This window comes from Cervus elaphus, chromosome 31 (genome assembly GCF_910594005.1).
Source record: "Cervus elaphus chromosome 31, mCerEla1.1, whole genome shotgun sequence".
NCBI lineage: Eukaryota > Metazoa > Chordata > Mammalia > Artiodactyla > Cervidae > Cervus > Cervus elaphus.
In genome coordinates, this window is record NC_057845.1 from 48,346,269 (window position 1) to 48,367,089 (window position 20,821).

Genomic DNA, 20,821 nt, shown 5'->3' on the forward strand with positions numbered 1-20,821 from the left:
GCCGCAAAGAGCCAGCCAGACATGACTGAGGGACAGCACAGCAGACATATGATAGAGCAAGTGGAGAAAAGTTTGCAGAATTTTTGGAGAGGTAATCAGGCTGAAACTTCTTTTGAGGTATCAAAAATTTGAATAATTACACTCTTAGTCACTTTCTAACTACCCAAAACTGAAAGAATGGTATATTTCAGTTAAAGGTTGAAAACACATAAAGACCTTGGAAGAGACACTCTCAACCTATAGGATGAACTCAGACTGTTATAATTTTTGAGTAAATTTTATGCACCTAGTGAAATCACTAATGAATTACGAGTGTTCAATACACTAAGAGTTTTGGCGTCTGTTTTATAGTTAACGGTATATATTTCATAGTCAGAGAGCTTACTAGATTCTTTCTCCATTTCTCATGTAGAAGACAGGAAGGAAATGACTAAGTGGATCTCTGCTTTGATTGAAAAAGCTGTGAATTTCTTTTTGTACCCAGACACTGAGTGATCCACGGTCTGAAATAAGAACTCAGTGTTTACCATAGACTTTGAAAGTTTTTGCCCTCCTGAGCTCCAGTGATACAGCTTTATTAGCTAATGTTATTGAAGATGTGAGTTACAAAATTGTATTCAAGTGATGACTTATATTACTATTAATCAAAATTAAACAATAAAATTCAAGAGAAAATTTTATAGAAGGAAAGATACCCTTCTGTTCCCCAGTCCATGTCTAGAGTCATTTTAAGCATCATTGACTTAAAAAGCTTTAGGGTCCAGAAATGAAACAGAGCTTTGTCTTATATCTGTGTAAACCCTGCACTTCTTTAAAATAATTATATCTTTCTAGACTTAATATAAATACCACTTAGCATTTCAGTCTAATCTATTTCAATCTCTCTCATCAATGCATTAGGCAAGGCCCTTGCACATTCCCTGCCTGCTCACTGGAGAACTTTACTAGTCAGGATTCTGTTCTCAGCGTGGCTCTTTCTGTTTTCTTCTCACTGATGACAAATAATTTTTTCCACACTCTTCTTCCTGTAGATTAAGTTTCTCAGCTTATATTTCAAGGTTTTCACTATGGTGACTAGGACTTGACTCATTCTTTTTGCCTTTCCTAAAGCTTAGTCTGCCTAGATGTAATATTGTATGTGATACTAAGAAATATAATATTTGGTCTTGAGTCCTGGCACACAGCTCCTAAAACTCTTGGGATTTCCTAAATAAGGAGAGGGAAAGGGGATCTTTTGTTATATTAATGAGGTAACTTTGGAAAGCCCTAGGTCACCTAAGGATGGTTCTTGGTTGCCAAGAGATCTGACTCTGTGATTAAAGTGTGAGACCTTTAGTCCCACCTCTGGACCTCCTGGGTGGGGAGTGGGACTTGAGAGTGAGTTCAACTACCAATGGCTAAGAATGTAATCAATGGTGCTTATGTAATGAAGCTTCCATAAAAACTTGAAAGGACTGGGTTCCAAGAGCTTCTGGGTTGGTAAACAGCTGGATATTTGGGGGAGAGAGGCCTGCTCAGAGAGCAAGGAAGCTCTGCTCTCCTTCCCACACAACTTGCCCTAGGCATCTCTTCTATCTGGTTAAGACCATAACCAGGCTGATACTGTCAGAATTAAGTTGAACTGTAGAACATTTAGCTAGGGTCCAAGAATTCCTTGGTGGTATGTAAAAAAAGCCCCACACGATGGAATTGGTACCAGAACATATTAGTCCAATCATTGAAGGCACAGTGGAAACACTTTTCATCTCTATTTTTCACTCTTCCCATTAAGTTTGTTTCAGGGTCGCTGTTCTATAAAGACCTCTTTCACATTACGTATCCTTCATACTTACGTGCTTAGGGAGTAGTCTATGTATTTGCAAAGTATTGGCCAGAAATGTGTACTCATTGTTTGGGAGGTGGGGGTGAGGACAAAGTGAGTCAGATTGGTTGTATGCTCTTGAATTGCATACATCTTTTGTTAAGCTAGGAAGGCACACAAAACACTGTAACAAAGGTGGTAAGTAACAATCATCCCCAGGCTCCAAAACTATCTTTGGGAAATTTCATCTCCAGTGGGGAATTGTTTACATTGATCAAAGCAAAAATCACTTCAACTTTTTAAATACTCACATGCCCCACCTAGCTGTGTTGTGACATACTGATGGGTTAGTACAGATGGGGCAAAAGTTCCTGACCTGAGCCTCTGGGATCCTGAGAACTGATCTCAACAGATTCTAAACTGAAAAATTGTCTACTGTGCTGTTACTGCTCTCGGCTTACTGTCCTGACTGATGATGGATTCTTTTATACTGGAGATGCAAAATGCTTCTCATGTTTCAGGTAACAAGAAATATGTTTTTCTCTGGCTGAACATTATTCATTTTATTTCCTGCAATAAGAAGTACCCATTATGATGCTCTGATGCATGACTAAACTGGTAAATATCATTGGAATACTGTTTTCTAGGTTGTAACAAAAGCAACTGTGATCCAGATGCTCCGGAAAAGGTCTTCCTGTTAAGAACTAGGTAAAGTGGTTCCATCTCTCCATTCTTTAGATTGTGAAGGACAAATACTCTACTACATTGTTTAGTGGAACTTACATTTCAAGCTTATTTCCAATTCTGAGCTCTTACTTGTGCTAAATTACTAGAAATAGTATTGTCATCTCATATGCACTGTACCTTGCTCATGCAGATAGGGTGCACTGCTTTACTAATTTCTTCAAGGAAAATGTATTTGAGGGTAGGAGGCTTTATTAAAGCTTTGGGACTATAAAGGAATTTATATTTAATCAACACCACCACCCCCCAAGCAAAAAAAGTCAAATTTATTGTTACACATTTCTGATAAACGAAGTGGATAGTGATAAGCAAGCAAATAGAAATGAAGCTCTAACATCAAAATCCCTTGAGTATTACCATTACTATAAATCATGGATGACTGTGTGACCTTGGGAAAGTTACTTCATGTCTCTGGGCTTCAGTTTCTTCATGAGTAAAATGAAGACAATATTAGCACCTCCTTCATAGGGTTTTTTTTGAGGGGGGATTATTCCACTAATTCATATAAATTGTTTAGAATAGCCTAACAAAAAGTAAGTGTTTAATAACTGTTATTAATGTTATTTATAATATATTTAAAGGTCTTCCACCATTTCAGTTTAGAATTGTGTGGCTTAGTCATTGTCCCTTCTTTTTTTTTTTTTTTTTTGGTCCCTTCTTTTCTCAGCATCTCTGTCTTCACTCCCCTACCAAATTCTTATTTTTATTATTTTGTATTTTCTCATTTTGCTTTTCTTATGTGATTTAATATAGAGTAGTTTCACCATCACTTTTGAGACCTTAGCTATAGATGACTAATAACTTTTGGAGTTACTGCTCCAAGTGGCATGTTAAGGTATTTTCCTAGGATAGGACAAATTCCTCCCTAAAAGGAATACTAGAGCAACTGAGCACTACATACAATCATACTTGTTCTAAATGTACGTATGTATAGCATGCTCAGTTTATAGAATGTATTCTGATCCAACTTAGCTGCACATCTTTGAAGGTGGCCCTCTGACGTGTCATCACACTTTGATGATGAGACTGACTTTTGCTCAAGGTCACTCACTTGTGCAGAACAGGAGTTTTAACTAGACTCTTATTGCTCCCTAAAGCCCAAGCTCCTTCTACTGTGCCTAGCCAGCTATTTGTGTGATTTCCTTTAATCATGAGAGCAATCTCACAAGGCTGGCACTATTGTTGCCACTCTACAAGTAAGGAAACTGAGGCTTAGAGAGGTTGAGTTCATCAAGATCATGCAGCTGATAAATGTCAAAACCCAAATCAAACACTCTGCCTTTTGCAGATCCACTTTTTAACAATTATGCTATATTAACTCTCATCCCAAAATAAAGGGGATCAGATAGAGAGAGTTGAGGGGGAGATGGGTGGAGGTTAAATATATAGTTAAGATGATTTGTCCCTGTAAAGCTACTTAGAACTGCTGTTAAAAGGGAAACAGTTCCCTAAAGGATTTCTACAGGATTCCATCGGAATGCTAGCAATGCAGTCAAACTTAACTCATACTGAGTTAATAAATACTGAATAAAAGGAATACTGAATTAAAAGGTGTTTGCCTCATAGCATTTGCCTTCTTGTATGTCCATAGGTGAAAATGAAATGTTCATGTTAAAACCAAGAGGGAGAAACTACTTATTTAGAGAGGAAAAAAATATAAGAACTCTAGAATACTGTGAGTGTAATGTAAGAAGAACCAGGAACACAAGACTGGCAGCCTTTATCATAAAAATCACAGCGGAAGACGGAGCTTAGAGATTTCAGCATGAAAAGAAAAAGAATTCAAAGACTTGTGTGTGCACACGCGACCGTGCTCCCTCTTGTTTTATTATTTCTCCTGCCACAACTCCGCTCATCCCCATCTAGCTGGTGACTCAAGCCTTCTGATGAAAGCGCAGTATGTGAAGATTGCTAGTTGACATTCTCTTCTGCAGACTAGCCTCACACAGGGGTGACCCTGTGATGCACAGAAGGCTATTCAATGCCTTGGCGAAGTGGTTCTGGGACCAAGATTTTATTATGCTTCGTGGATGAGAGTTGTGATCCCACATCCCGGATTTAGAGCCACTAAGGGCTTCGACAGCTCCACCCAGGTGTTCTAGAGGAAAATATTCCTTCATGCTCTCTGTCTGATCTGAAAGCAGCACAGCTTCCTAATGTTCCGCCTGGGAGGTGGTTTAATCTTTAGAAATTGCCGGAGAAGCCTGTCCATCTGCCGGCATGCCTGGCTTTTCTGAAACGGAAAAGAAGCTTGGCTGTTAGAGTAACTTGAAGATTTCTGTTTGTAACTTAAAGCCGCCGCTTAATTCAAAATAAAAAAAGACACACGCTCTGGCTTTTGCAGACATTGGGAAAATCTGTGTGACGAAGTATGGATCTAGAAATTCCTGATTTAATTTCCCCCGGGAAAGAGTAAATATTTTCTATTTGCAACTGGGCAGTCGACCCAAGCGATCAGCCTGCAAAAGGTGTGTGCGAGAAGGGCCCGTGGCGGGGATGGGGGGGTGGGGGGGGGAGGGTGCGGGTAGAAGGACTCAGCCTAATGAGTTGCTCCCCCCACCCCGCCAATCAGTAGCCGTTCATTTTAACTTCTCGGAGGCAAGTTCCCACCCTAGCCACCTCCTCCAGTCCCTCCCTCCCTCTTTTGCTCCCCTCCCCCCAATTTGGACCCAAAGTGAGAGCCCCTGGCGAGGTCCGTACCCCCACCTCCCTGCCCTAGTATTCCTTTTACAGAAGAAGCAGGCTGCGATATCACGGCCGAAAAGTCCCTGAGGAGTGAGTCAGTGAACTGGCGTCTGGGGGCAAACAGGGGGCAATCTGAACCGCTGCGAAGCTGCGTGGGCAGTGTGAAGTGAGCTAGGTCTGAACGCAGTTCTGGTAACGACACTGCAAGTGGCGGTCTCTGAGGCCCTACCGAGAGCCGGCTGCTTCTGGGTCCGCTTCCTATTGGCGGGCGTGGCCCCGGGGCGGAGCCACTCAAATGCCCCGCCCACTTGGGGGCTCCAGGAGGCGGCGCGCGCGACTTCCCAGAGGAGTTCCAGATCCCGCCTCAGCCTGGGACTTGGTCCTGCAGCGCCTCTAGGCTGCGGATCCCGCTCCTACCACCTGCGCTTGGCTGTACCTCCTGCGAAGCGGGGAGCTGCGAGGAGAGAGGGAGGGCGAAGGGAGGAGGAGAGCGGCAGCTTACACACGCCTTCCAGTCCCTCCACTCAGAGCAGCCCAGAGACCGCCGCCGGCGCCGCTGCTTTCGCTGCCGCCGCTGCCGCCGCTACCGCCGCCGCCGCCGCTGCCACCTGAGGAGACCGCCGGGACCTGTCGCCCCTCGGCTGCCACCCCCGGCAGTTCTTTCCTAACACCGGGCTTTTTATGCACACTGCCACTGCCATTATTATTATTCCAAGAGAAGGAAAACAACAGACCCGCTAAAAAGAACCACGTATACCTTTCCGAATTACTCAAGTGTCTCCCGGGAAGAGAGGGTCGCCGGCCCCGGGAGGAGCGGCCAAAGGGGCCGAGGGCGGGTGTGGGAGGGGAGGCGGGAGGAGTTGGGCCACTGCGTGGTGGAAAGTTGCGGGCGGCGGAGACGGGAAGGTGCAGCGCCACAGCCCAGAGGGCGGTGTGTCGGGGAGAAGCCTCTGCCCCCAGCGTCCGGAGCGCGAGCGCGCGGGGCCGGGGACGACGCCCCCTCCTGCGGCGCGGACTCTGTCGGTGGTCCCCGAGGAGGAGGAATATGGCTTCGAAGGCGGCCCCCTCCTGCCGTCTGGTCTTCTGCCTCTTGATCTCCGCTGCTGTCCTTAGGCCAGGTAAGAACAGGGGCCTCGGAGCAGCCCCAGGGCGGCCTGGACCGGGGGTCAGCTTCCTAGGGCCCGGGCCCGGGCCTCGGGCCCCCCACCCCTCTGGGCGGCGCGCCCAGGCAGATGGGGGAGGTAAGGGACCGGCGGTGCGGGCACAGAGCTGGCCCTGGGTTCCCTCACCTGTGCCGCATGTTTGAGTTCGATCGCTTGGCTCAAGTTGGGGCAGCGACTGGGGGCACTGGATAAATCTCCAGGAAGTTTGGGTGCGGCCGGGGTCGGGGCTTCAGGGGGCCCGCAGGCAAGATTCGTCTGGTTCTCTCCCCTTCCCCCATGCGGCTCCCGCCTGGGTGGCGAGCTCTCGCCCTCTGACAACCCCTCGGGTATCAAAGTCCACGTCACTGCGCTCTGGGCAGTTTTCCTTTCGCCTAGCTCTCAGAGGCAATAACTCGCGCTTTTTCGTGATAAATCCCCTGGTAACTTCCCCTGGGTGAGAGGTGAAGAAAGGAAGGGAGGGCTTTCCTCTTTGGAACCGCTGAAAAGCTCCGGCCGCGGCTTGGAAGCCCCTTCGTCCATTGTCTGGGTGGGTTGTGAGGGTGGGGGTGACGGCGGGCAAAGGACGCAGCCTGGACTGGAGTCCGCAGCCAGGTCTGTGCGCCCTTAGTGAGGGGGCTGAGGATTGGTCAGGACCCGTGATCCGACCTCAGTTTTCAGTTCTGTACTGAGACTCATAAGGGGGGAAAAAAAACCCAACCAACAACTAATATATCTCGCCTGGGAATCCCTTTCCTCACCCTTGGGGACGTCCCCTGGCGCTGTCATCCTCGAGACCCGCTGGGTGGCTGACAGGAGTTGATCCTCCCAGGGCGTTCCGCGTGCTCGCAGTCGCTTGACAGACCAGCAGGTTAATTTTTCCCTTGACTTGAGGATTTGGGGGGACATTCTTTTCTCCCTTTGAAGTTTTGATCTGTAGCCCCTCCTAGACAGTTGAAGATAAAACTCCTACTTCCTGTTATTCTGGCTTCTGTTTGTCCTCTTGCTCCTTGCTTTAGTTTTTATCAAAGGAAAACTCACTTGCTTTTCGCATCTTTTATTTCTGCACATACCTTGAGTTGTTGGCCAGCTCAGGTCAAAGCAGAGGTTTGAAAGCCTCTGGATCTCTCCCAGGAAAGGAGGGAAGAGTGAGGCTGGGGGTTAGAGCCTGAAGATCCCTGGTGTTGGTGAACTGCCGCCGCTGTGTGTGTTAGTGGTGGTGGTACGCGGGAGGTGGGTGCCCTCCCCAGATCGGGTCTCTTTTAAAGTTATATTTCTAGTTGAAGCAATGAGCTCACCTGCTGTTCTGAGGAAGAGAAAGAGGGGTCTGTGACAGGGTTCTGGGGCTGCGAGTGTGAAGCCAGAGTTGAACCGGATTGAAAGCTGGTGGGGTGGGGCGAGAACACCCGGGAGGGAGGATGGGGAGACCCCCTTGGGTCAGGCACAGTACAGATCTCACTTTTTCCAGATCCCAGTGTCCGGTGTGGGAAGGAAGGGCACTCACTCGGGAGCCGAGGGGAGAGGAGGGAGTGGCTGTAGTTTGTAAAATGCAAAGATCCACACGCCTACAGTTGGTTTTAACCCCCTGGGCACCTTGAGAATGTAATCTCACCTACACCCCCCCCCCCCCCCCCCGGACCACATGCACACGCCCAGTTTCCTTTTCAGTGCTGGAATTTATTTTCAGTTGGGCCACCTCGGAGGACAGGTTTTTCCGCACTTGTAACTGCTATAAAGGGAGAGGTTCCTCTTTCGGATCTTGGGGCGACTCTTTTGGCTCAGCAAGCTCGCGTTTCTCTCCGACACGCGACTGCGCGCTTCCAGCCAGCCCAGGAGGGCTCCGTTACCGCTGCCTACCCGCCACTGATCTGCGGGTCAGAAGGCTCGGATGCTCAGATCGGTGCTTTCCTTGAATTTACCCGGCTGACATATGCTCCAGATTCTCCGTACGGCATGTGTGTTTTGAAAGAAAGGATTATGACACTAAAACCGCCATGTCCAGACTCTGGACGCAAGTCTTGGACGGCAAGTGCGCCTCCTTCGGATCCCTCAGCACAGCCGAGCCCAGTGGGGGTGCAGTGCCAGTAGCTGGCTTAGGCGAAGGGACTAACTGTCTGCCCCGCGTGCAGCCCGTCATTTCCGGAGCCGTTTTGACAGTGTGTTTAGAAACCTAGAGTTTGTGAAACTGCCCCTGCAGGTCTTCCCGTCTATAGTCACTATATAGCATTGAAATCAATATATTGTAGGCATGGTATGTAGTCTGTTTTGAAGGGAGGGGGAGGATTACCTATGAACCACGGAAAATGAATTCGGCGATAAAGGCGATGAAGTATGTGTTCAGCATCTGAGGGAGCAAGAATCTCATTATTCTCGTAGAAAGAGCGTCAGCCTGTGGTGACATTTTGTATTGCCTTTAAAAAGGCTTTCCTTGGTTATTTACAGGAAGGTGGGGTCCTGTAATTAACTATCTGTTCTCTTGGGTCATCTGTGCGCGCTCCTCTCTGCAATGTTTCTGAATTGCTCACTGATATAAGGTTCATTCCAAAACATAAGCACCCTTGAAGCTGCCCCCCCCCCCCACTGAAATACTATGTTCGGAATGCATCTGTTTATCTCAAGAGGCCTTGGGAAAACATCAAATAATGTCCTTTCAGATTACCTCACGTGGGACTATTAAAATTTATAATTTCAAAACTGCAAACTGCTTAGAAGCCAGTAATACTGCTGTTTCCTTGATGATTTATTTAATCCAATAGCAATTTATAATTTAATGGGGCACTATTTAAAGTAAACTGCTTTTCTAGGTTTGTTTCAGGACCATTTACCTTCAGGCACTTGAGCAAGTCATTTCACCATCCTTGGGCTTCAGTATCCGCATATATGAGGAAAAGGGTGGACTGAGACTCTGCTGAGAGCTCTGCCAGCTCAAAATTCTGTTTCTAATAACCTAAGGTAAAAAGCTCATTTAGGCAAGGCAGAGTCATTTTCCAATTGTATTTTTCTAATGCTTTCAGACAGTGTGGACAGACACAATTCCTATAAATTCTATTACTAGAAAAATGTGAGTGGCTCCCATTTGCTAGTTTCCCATCTTTTTTCCTTCTTTTTAAACTCATATCTTGTGCTTACTCCTCTGGGCCTGAATCAGACTATTAAAAATTGTATAATAGAATTAGTCTTCCATTCTCCTGGTAAAAGGGATCCCAACAGTCAGAAAAGGCTTTGGGTTGTTAAAAAAAAAAACAAAACAACCAAAAAACAGAAAAACCCTTTACTGCAGCCCATCCCTTCTGGAAGACTGGCTGTAGTTAAACTTCATATATAGTTCCTAGAATAAACTGTAAGTCATGGTTTATGCTAATATGTTCAAAGTCTTATATGTACACATTAAAAATGCTCCTAAACAAACTTGATTGGCTTCATAGTTGAATGTACAATACAGAAGGAAATAGAATATAATAATGCTTTTGTGTCATTTTTGAAATCTGTAGAAATCCAAAATATTTTTATGACTAGATTCTAAACTTTTTCTGACTTTTTAGAAAATCTAAACTAGCTTGTCTTTAAAAATAGAAATTTAGAAGAAATGCTTCTCTATTGTTGACTTAATAAAAAGAAAAAAAATCAACAAAAACCTACTTTAAGACTTCTAAAAGTTAACAAAAAATTCTTTATATTGGTATTAGTACTCATGTGTTCAGTTTGTAGCTATGCTGCATAAGAACTTTGTAACCTTGAGGAAGTTATTTTTCTACTCCTTTTTACTTCCCATCTGTAAAATTATCTCCCTGTGTAGTGCATCATTCTGATTTTGGTGAGATTAGTAACTCCCTTGCTCAGCATTTTGAATCTTTCAAGTAAAACATGCTATATTAAGACTTTTATTACATCCTTTATAGAGTAACACTTTTAAATTTATTCCACTTAATTATCACTTTGACCTTTTTATTAAAAACAGGCAAAAATGTTTTCTTTTTTCCCCCTTTTTGCACTCAAGTTTTCATGACACTAAATATAGGCCTTTGTAAAACTAAGCACTAAGTTGTCAGCATTACTTACTGTAAGATGGCAGCTTTTTGTCATATAATATTTTAAATGCTTTATAATTACCTTGTTTTATATTCCCAAACACACCTCTTTTTGTTCTAGTCATCTATTTCACATAAAACATCATCAAAGAGTTCTAGCTCTCTGGAACAATTCACTCAAGTAGACACATGCAATGTGTATCCCAAATATACAGGAGAGCAACATAGGTGCAGCTATGATAAAAGAGTAACTCTGCCTGTGTGTATACACAGAAACTTTAATTTCCCTCAAAGTGTTAATTTTATTCTTAATTGTTAGATTTTCACAAAGGCCCATTTTATTTCTCACACATGATTTTATGTAGCATATTAAGAATTGAACTAACTTATTGGAATACTAAAGAAAATTTTCTTGGGAGTGGTAAGTGATGAATTAATGTTTATTTGATTATTACTTTTGGATATCAGCTCCTTTTGATTTTCAATACAGATTGAAAAAGACTGGAAAAATGTCCATTTATATTTCTCATTACTTTTTTATTAGGGCAGAAGTTTCCTTTTCCTGTGGAGAACAAAGCCAAGACTAAAATATATCTAAAAAAAGGATATTATTGGCTTTTGATAAGGTTAAATCCTACAGTTATTACAAGTATCCCTATAGTGTACAAAATATCATATATTTGTAGTTACTGATATTTTCATCCAGCTAATTTCTCTGTTTAAATAACAAAATTTATGTTCTCTCCCCCAAACGTATTAGACAGAATACCATATATATTTCAGCTAGGACTAGTTCCAAATGTGCTGTAGTATTCAGTAATTGTTTTATGGTAACCTATTATCAGATCCCATTATTGTAGTGTATGTTCCAAGAATGAAATTAGCTTTTAGTGCTTCCTCTTTTATTTATCCAGTCAGTTCTCAATTATCTATTCTATTCAAGGGGCAATCAGAGTTGTGCAAAATCCAAAAATTTCTAATCAAAGGATTACATAATTCAACTTTGAGTTGAGGTACTTCAATGAACATGACTATGTCTGACCTTCTAAGAATTCATGAAAGTGAAAGTGAAAGTGAAGTCACTCAATCGTGTCCGACTCTTTGTGACCTTGGACTGTAGCCTACCAGGCTCCTCTGTCCATGGGATTCTCCAGGCAAGAGTACTAGAGTGGGTTGCCATTTCCTTCTCCATAAGAATTCATAGTATTGCAATATAATGAAATGAAATTGTGGGAGAAAAGTCTAATCAGAAATTAGACAGCTGTCCAGTTTCTCTGGCTTGCTTCCCTGCCTTTTTTCCTCCCTAAAACTCTGTTCTCTGTCACTCCATGACCCATACATCATGGTAGATCCAAGACATTCCTGGTTTATGCCTGGTTTATTCAATTATTAATGGCACCCTTTCACTCTCAGAAGTGCAGTTTGGATGGCAAATTATATGGTCACAATAATTATTAATGACTTGACTGTCTATGTGTCTTTCTTAGAATACTTAAGTTAGAATACTACAGTTAAGGCATTCCTCATCCTGACACACTGCTTATTTCTAACCTTTTTATTTTAAGTATCAGCTACAGAGAAGTATCAATAAGGGGTTATATGTTTCTTTAATGTCAAGTTCGACAGAGATATAAGGTTATGGCTGGAACCCCTGAATATTGTAGTATGTGTGAAACATTAAGGATTCCATGGATTGGAGTGGAAATCAAATTGACCTGAGATGCCAAGAGAGTAGTGGTGTTTGAAATTCACCTGAGAGCTATACTTAGCCATGGTGTTATCTAGGGAAGGCCTATTTCAGTTTGATTCTGAAATCCTTTCTTAGCCAGCTGCACAATTCTCATTCTGTTCTGTAAAGTTTCTCAGTAACTCCACTGTCAATTTCGATCTAATAATAAATTACCAAGGATATCTATCCAATTGAAGGAGGGTTTCGAGCCTTTTTGTACATGTGAGCTACAGTTCCATCAGCTAGATATGGTAACCTGACTTGCAACAGCCAACAACAAGGCCAGGACAGTCAGTGTCAAGACTGACTATTCCTAATTGGTTACTTACAGGTTGTTTGGTTCATCTGTCTCTGAGGGTCTCAGATATACAGAAAACTCCAAGAGCAAATGGAGGTGGGAAATGTGAGAGGGTATTATCTAAGCACACAGTTAAAGGGTGCATAGATTTGTCCTTATTAATAGGATAGATTGAAGGGAGAGGGCATTGGACACTGCGGCTAAAACTCTTATCAGCATATTCTTAAGTACTTTCCCTAATAGTTGAGAGGTTTCTGGTTTTCTAGCTCCAAATCAAGCAAAAAACAAAAAGAAGTCTTGCTACTCTTATTAAAATTTTGAACCACAGTGTGTCAGGTAACTACGCCACATAATAAAGTACTCCAAAATATAATGGTTTAAAACAGCAACTGTCTTATGTAGTTTGTTATTTTTCAGTTTGGCAATTTAGACTGGGCATTTGGGTGCTTTTTGGTTTTAGTTCCATATCATTCTACTGTAGTCTGCTGTGGGTCAGCCTATGTAGCTTTGCATTTGAGATTTAACTGGTTGTTGTTCAGGAAAAATTAATTCTTTTCCATAGTCTTTCATTTTCTGATTGGCTTCCATAGGCTAGTTCTCTTGATGGAAGCCGGATTCTGAGAGAAGGCAGAAGTGTGCAAGTCTTCTGGAAAACCATTCTGCCACATTCTGTTTGTAAAGACAAATTTCAAGCCCAGCTCAAATTCAAGGGTGGGGAAATCATCTCTATTTATTGAATGGAAGGAGCTAAAATCACTTTGCTAAAGGGGTTGATAAAGACCAGGAGAGAGGGTTAGTATTATTTTTGCAATCAGTCTACCTCTCACAATAGTAGTGAGGGGTGTGGCAGTAACAGGGGTCCTTCCTACAGATCCTTAACTCCATATCCACAGTTTACACCCTTCTTTTCCAGATTATTAGGCACAAAATATTATAGGAGCTCACATATTGTAGAGCAGTGTCCAATAAGAATATTGTTGCCCACTGTTCAAACTTAATTTTCCCCTGGAATAAAATCATGGCAAGTTTAATCTGTGTATGTGTGTGTGTGTATGTGTATGCGGAGAGAGAGACTGAAGGGTTAAAGGCCTGCAATTCATGATCAGAAGATAAAATGTGGTAGAAGAGGGGTTACTGGGAAACTGAGAAGGTGTCTGAGACTTCCATCTTCTTCAGTTCTTCTGTTGACAGCTAAGATAGAGGAAGATACAGGTAAAGAAAAGTAAAATTTGAAAGAGACTTAACCACCATTTTTGGGGACAACGATGTTTTTAGTTTGATGTATGTTTAGACCCATAGGTTCAAGGTTTTAGAGCTATGAAGAACCTTAAAAGTACTTAGCTACTTGCCTAAGTATAACCAAGCCAAAATTAATTAAAACTCTTGTCAATTAACCATTCAGCATATATAATAGCATTCAAATTGTGTTCAGTATGTGCAAAGGATTGAGCTTGGTGCTGGGGATACCGTAATAAACTAGCTACTAAATAGCCAAGTCCTTCATGTCAAGAAATTATGTTCTCTCTGGGAAACTGACATAACTCAGCTAATTATATAATTATTGGATAGAACTTTTGCTAAGTACTACAAGGATGCATAAAGAACATTTTACACCAGTGTGGCCAAATTTGGTCTGGAGATTAGGAAAACAAATCAGAAAGGTTCTTTCAGGAAGTGATATCTAAAGTTGAGAGATAATTAAGCAGAAGATATGAACTGAAGGAATGAGATGAGTGAATACACTAAGGAGAAGGAATATGGTTCTCACTCCTAGAGGTAACCAGGAATTCCTTGACGTTGTTCAGATTCTTTTTTGTAATTTCTCTAATTTACTTACCAGTTGTGGGGTTCAGCAGAGGATCTCTTTGATTTTATTCAAATTCTTGTATACTAACACATATTTGCATGTATACTTTCTCCACTTTAAAAATACCTAGGGGAAAAAAAATTTTAAAAAACAAAATAAAAATACCTAGGGGGAACATACTCTACATACCATTTTGTACTTTTCCTTTTTCATTTAGAAGCACATTTTGGAGAATAAGAGAATATCTAATATCAGCACATCTCTACCTCATTTTTTCACATGGTGTATTGGAGTTTATTATGCATACCATAATTAACCATTTCCCCAGTTCTTGGAAATGTCGATTTTTCCCTAATCTTTATTACAGACAATATGGTGGTGGACATTTTAATACTGGTTCTTGTTCATAAGATCAATTATGTTGGCAGGAAAATATCTTAGAAGTGAAATCGTTGAGTCAAAGAATATATGTATTTTACATTTAGAAAGAGATTCTATTAATAATTACAGTTCAAAGAACATATACTGAATTATATACTTGAAAGTTGCTAAGGAAGTAGATCTTAAAAGTTTTCATCACAGAAAATAATTGTAACTATGTATGGAGATGATGGTTAACTAAACTTATTGTGGTTGATGGTTTTTGCAATATATACATCTATAAAATCATTATGTTGTACACCTAAAACAAATATATGTCAATTATATCTCTATTTAAAAATGAAATATGTATCTTTGAGAAGTTTCCTCAGCAGCTCTGCAGTAAAGAATCTGCCTTTACAGCTCAGCAGTAAAGAATCCAGTGCAGGAGCCTCAGAAGACCTGGGTTTGATTCCTGGGATTGGAAGGTCCCCTGGAGGAGAACATGGCAACTCACTCCAATATTCTTGTGTGGAGAATCCCATGGACAGAGGAGCCTAGAGGGCTATGGTCCATAGTGTTGTGAAGAGTCGGACATGACTGAAGCGACTTAGCATGCAGGGACATATCTTTAATTGCAACAAAGGTATATGCAGATGCACCTTACCCTTACTTCTCCTCTACTATTACTATAACTTTTAAAAAGCCAGGATAATATGTTAATTCTTATTTATTTAGAGCCTGTGGGAAAAGTGAGAATTACAGGAATAATTGGCACACATCTTTATGTAAGGGAAAACTCTAGACAGTTTGATGTCTAACTTGAATATGCAGGAGTTGTTGTTTAGTCCCTAAGTTGTGTCCAGCTCTTTTAACGACCCCATGAAATGTAGCCTGCCAGGCTCCTCTGTCCGTGGGATTTCCCAGGCAAGAATGCTGGAGTGGGGTGCCATTTCCTTCTCCAGAAGATCTTCCCCACCCAGGGACTGAACCCGTGTCTCCTGCATTGGCAGGTTGATTCTTTACCACTGAGCCACCTGGGAAGCCCCAATATACAGGAGGGTGTGTGCATGCGCAGTCATGACCCTGGAGCCACAAATGCAGGAAAGAAGTGCATTTATTATGAATTATTATCATTGCTATTTCCACATAAGATGGGTAACTTTTAGAACATAAACCATATAATCATAAGCCATATTTTTTTCCATTTTAGAAGACTCATACTCTGTGGGATGAGATTAACTGAAGCAGTGGATTAAGAGGGAGCAAGATGTGAACCTTAAGAGTAGTTGATAATGCTTTTCATTACACAAGTGGTTTCCAAATATTCATGTTAGTTCATTGTGGATACAATACACATTTGTGGGTGTTCTCACTAACGCCATTTTCTAAACCCTATTTAATAAGTTTTACTGAATAGACCTCATTTTTAAGTAAATCATATTTTGAACAGTTCTTCCAAGTTTGTTTTAACAGGATTGTCAAAGTTTTTTTTGAGCTGATAAAAATACCATCTTCCATAAGTTTATAAAAAATATCAGTGCTATTACATATGTTTCCACCCTGTAATTTTCCAACTATGGAAATGAGTAAAGTATAATTTAATAATCACTTTTATGTGGAGAAACCATAAAATATATACATGAAGTTTCCAACAAGTATATGCTGAAGAGATATTTTTAAAAGGCAACAAGCGCTCATAATGGACTTACTGTATGTACATACTGTAATTTTATGAATAAAGCAATTTCTGCCTAGCATTTACTTTTAAATATCCAAACTTATGGTCTTCATTCTGTAGGCATTTTTCTTTACCTGGTGATAGGTATGACACTTTCTAAGAAAAATGTTTATGTTGGTCATAAGGCATAGGTTTTATATTTTTGCAGAGATGAGCAAAATATGAATAATGAATAATGCTTTTTATATCAGATCTAAGAGTAAAATGTAATATATACTTGGATTTACCCTGTTGGATTAATCTTCTATGAAGCCCAACCCCAGTGTATCATAATCTAATTCTCAAATAGAAAATTTCCTTTAGAAATGACTGATTAGTATATGATAAAACTGCTTTTCTGATCATAATGGAATGGCAAATAAATATGTTTATTAAAACAAAACCTGCATCAACTCAGCTGTTTTTCTCTTTGCTGATAAGTATGTCTTCTTTCTAAAATAAATGATAAAACAGTAAAAAGAGTAGAGTTTCCAGGTATGGTTTGGAGGTTATCATTTTCTAGAAATGATCCTCAATATTGAACTAAAAAGGATTTGAATTACCTGAGTAGTGATTTTGTGTGTGTGTGTGTACACTGTGGCTATACCTCAGTGGTATTAAAAAATAATTGCTTAATTTTTGTAGACTGTCACTGCTTACAGATTTCACAGACTGTCAGTACATAGCATATATTCCATTGCACAAGAGCTCAAGAGCTTGGGCTCTGGATCAGAACAATAGTTTGATTACTGTCTCTTGCCTTTATCTTCTCGTTTGTAAAACGAGGATTACAATACTATCAAGTTCACTTGATGTGAATATTCAAGAAGGTAATGAATGCATAGTGCATGACTCAGTGCCTAGCACAAAGTGGACTCTCAACCAATAATAATCATTATGAATCACGTTTTTCAGAATTCATAATATTATAATAAGTGTCAGTTTATTTGTAACAGAAAAATCTGTGAAATACCTCACTTTACTGGCTGGAAGATATATTTAGTTCCATTAAAGTACATTTTTGAGTTTCCATAACAAAATTGGAATTCCTATTCTTATTAGGACATATCATAGTCCCAGTATCTGTCAAGTAACTTTTCAGTTTTACAAACTCAAGGAAAACAAAAGGAAAACACAAATTGAAAATCGCAGCCTTAAAATGTAATTTCCTGCAAACAAAAATCGTTAAAGAAAAATAACACTTTGTAAAATTATAAAGACATAAGCAATTTATAATACTATTCTTAGAAATTGATATTGCATATGTGCTTCTATAAGTTGAAAAGTAGAGCTTAGAAAGGGAAAAGTTTTACAATATTATAATAGAGTTGTTTTGAAGGTAAAATTATGATTTTAAATACAAGATGCTTTTCTCAACCATAATTCAATAGAGGGAGCTCCACTACTTTACTTTTGTGAGTACTGTAGGATGCTTCTATTTATTATGATTTTCTGGTGACCTCTAATTTAATAATGAAATTATTAAAAATTTGTAATTTTCATATTAATGATATTTTTGAAATTGAACAATATCTTCCTCTTATTAATAGAATTCAAAAAGTGCTTCTGCACATAATATATGTTTTAAAACCCTAGTTCTTAGTTCTCTATATCCTTTGAATAATAAATCACTAGAGGAAATTAAAGTAGGTATACTCTTGAGAAGCATACTTCAAATTAATACAGCAAGGCATCAAAGGATAAGTTTATTTCCAATGATAAAATAATGAATATTTTGATATTACTTTTGTGGTATCTGTTAAATAAGACAGTTATATAATGGAGTAGAAGAGGAAAAATAGCTGGTATTTTTCACACTCTGCCTAGATTTTTAACCCAGTGATTATAGATGTCTATGTGCAAATGGCCTATACTCGTATCTTTCCCACTTTTTTATTTTTCCAAATATCCCCTTGATTTAGATAGCTCCAACTATATTTTCAATCTAAGTTGAAGTCTGTCACTTGTGTGTGACCCTGACAATTCATTTACCTTTTCTGGGGTTCACTTTTGTCATGGAAGTATTGTCTTATGATTTCTAAGATCTTAAAAATTCTAAGATTCAAAATTATACATTGATCTAGAAAAATTTATATAGGTTTGAATCAGTAGTAATCAATAACTTTTGCTGGAGGCCCAATTAAGAAAAAAGGTTTTAAAATGATTCTTGTTTACTTTTTATTCAAAACAGAAATTATGAGTTCTACAGAAAGTTGCCTGATTCTATACACAGACCTCCTAATTTATTTAAAAAATGCCATCAGTTAAAGAAATGGCCCAGTACGTGTAAGAATCACCAACACAGAGAGAGACATCTTTTAAACATTTCATAAATTAAAGTTAGACATGTGCTCTCTTGGCAGGGCTAGTGGAGCAGCCTGGGATTGAGGCCTGTAACTTATTCATTATGGTTTTAAGCCTTCTTTGAAGTAAGTGCTTGTTTGATTTAGCTTTCTTTCTGTTTAGATTAGAGTTTTGAGAGTGTGGCTTCTGGAGGCAAACTGAGTGGTTTTGAGACCTCATCTCCACTCTTCACCTTCCTAGCTGGGTGACTTTGGGCAAACTGTTTAATCCTCTTCTCTAATGATGTGTGCAATAGGGACAAGCTCATTCAGTAGTGTGATTGTCAAATAATCTGCTCTCAGTACATTGTTAATATTACTGAAATATTTAAATTCAGTTAATCTCTAACTTCCCCCAAATATGATTATAAACCCAACTTACTCCCACTAATATAACACATGAAAAAGAGAGGTCTCAGGTTATTCAAATTAAAAAACTGACAGCTGTAGCTCCTCCCCAGTCCACCTTTTTTCTCTACTCAAGAAGCAGACTATGAATGGCAGTGATGTTATTTATTAGTCATTAACTTTGAATTTATTTGCTATATGAAACAAATAAGTCATTCACAAATGCCTAGGCTTTAATCCATTAATTATTAGTACCATATTCATTATGACACAATTCTTGTCTGATAGTGAAACATAATTGCATTGTGGTCTAAATTTAGAGGTAAAATTAAAGCTAAAATTGTAGACTTTAGTTCACAGCGTCTGAAAGTGTATTGTTGTTTTAGGTCATTCTTGTAAGTTGGCCAGAGGTAATTTAAGAGTAAGAAAATGTGTATGTGCTTAAGACAGATTTATGTAGACTCTAGATTCAGAGTACAATAGAGTAGTGATCATAAGCAATTTTAAGGAAGTAAAAAAAATAAACAGTCTGTTTTCCCAAACTTCAGTCTAGCACCCCTCCAACCTCTTCTATCTGCCATTAAAATGAAATTAAGATGTGAAAGAATCTTGCTACTGTTCTGCTTAAAATACTTCAATGGCTTTCTGTTACTGTAAAGATAAAATACAAACTTCTAAGTGTAACATTTAAGGTCCTTCATGCATTTCTTGACACAGTCTTTCTTGGAAATCTGTGCTCCAGTCATACTTCTAAGTGTGCCATGACTTTTTTGACCCTGTGTTGTTATTCATGTCACTGTGTTATTCCAGAGTTCTCTCTCTGCCCTCCTCCATCACCATCCCTTTGCCTGAAAAATAACTGGCATCTCCATCCTTCAGACACAGTTTAGATGCCATCTTCTTCAGAAATTCTTCCCTGATTGCCCTAAAGTGTATGCTCTCTTTAGTTCTAAAGCTAATTTCCTCTATTGCCCAATGCCTGTTTACTCATTTCTCTCTACCTTAGAGGATTTTTATGTTCTGGAGGCAGGGGCTATGTCTTAATCTCTTTTCCTACTCAGTGTCTACTGATACACACCATATCCCCCATACATATATGAAGATTGAATAAATACATTAAGTAAAATTAGAAATCTTAATAAAGCCTATATATATATATATGATTTATATATATATAGATATATATATTCATATAAAACATATGAATATCTGTACGGGGATAATTTTTCAATGGCTTTTAGAAATTCAATTAGAGAATGGCTAATCTCCTGAATTATGGTTCTTAAAAAGAAATATTTTCCACACTTTACCCAAGCTACAGGCTTCCCTAGTGGCTAAGATGGTAAAGAATCTGCCTGCAAAGCAGAATACCTGGATTCCATCCCTAGGTCAGGAAAACCCCCTGGAGAAGGGAATAGCTGCCAAATCCAGTACTTTTGCCTGGAGAATCCCATGGACAGAGGAGCCTGGTGGTCTATAATCCATGGGATCACAAAGTGTCGGACACGACTGAGCGACTGACTCTCTCACTTTTTCACCCAAGCTATGCAATGAAGTATAAAAAGAAGTGGAATAAAGTTGGCCTAATTTTACTTCCAGGTGCCAATCCAGGTTAACATAAAATAAAAACCTTAATAACTGTGTTCCCATAGACATTGAACGTTAAAAGTAAGATCATCCAGAGAAATACAGAAGTGCATTTAAATTGATTTATTTTTGTTTTTAAGACTAAATTTTTCTAGGAAGATTGTAGGAACACATCCTCAATAGGCAATAAATGACCAGTAATATTTTTATTTCTCCTGTTTTGAATTCTTAAA

At 39.8% G+C, this 20,821-nt stretch overlaps 1 protein-coding gene across 3 annotated transcripts in view; it reads left to right on the top strand.

The window, feature by feature from the left end:
* The first annotated feature begins 5,570 nt into the window (after window positions 1–5,570).
* Window positions 5,571–20,821, top strand: part of ALCAM (activated leukocyte cell adhesion molecule) — a 214,884-nt gene continuing 199,633 nt past the window's right edge. For 2 of the 3 annotated variants that reach the window (XM_043892846.1, XM_043892847.1), the window contains exon 1: window positions 5,643–6,348. In XM_043892846.1, coding sequence (XP_043748781.1) covers window positions 6,276–6,348 — 73 coding nt within the window. In that variant the 5' untranslated portion in view covers window positions 5,643–6,275. Of the gene's footprint in view, window positions 6,349–20,821 lie in introns of all 3 variants that reach the window. The other variant, XM_043892845.1, reaches the window with a different exon arrangement.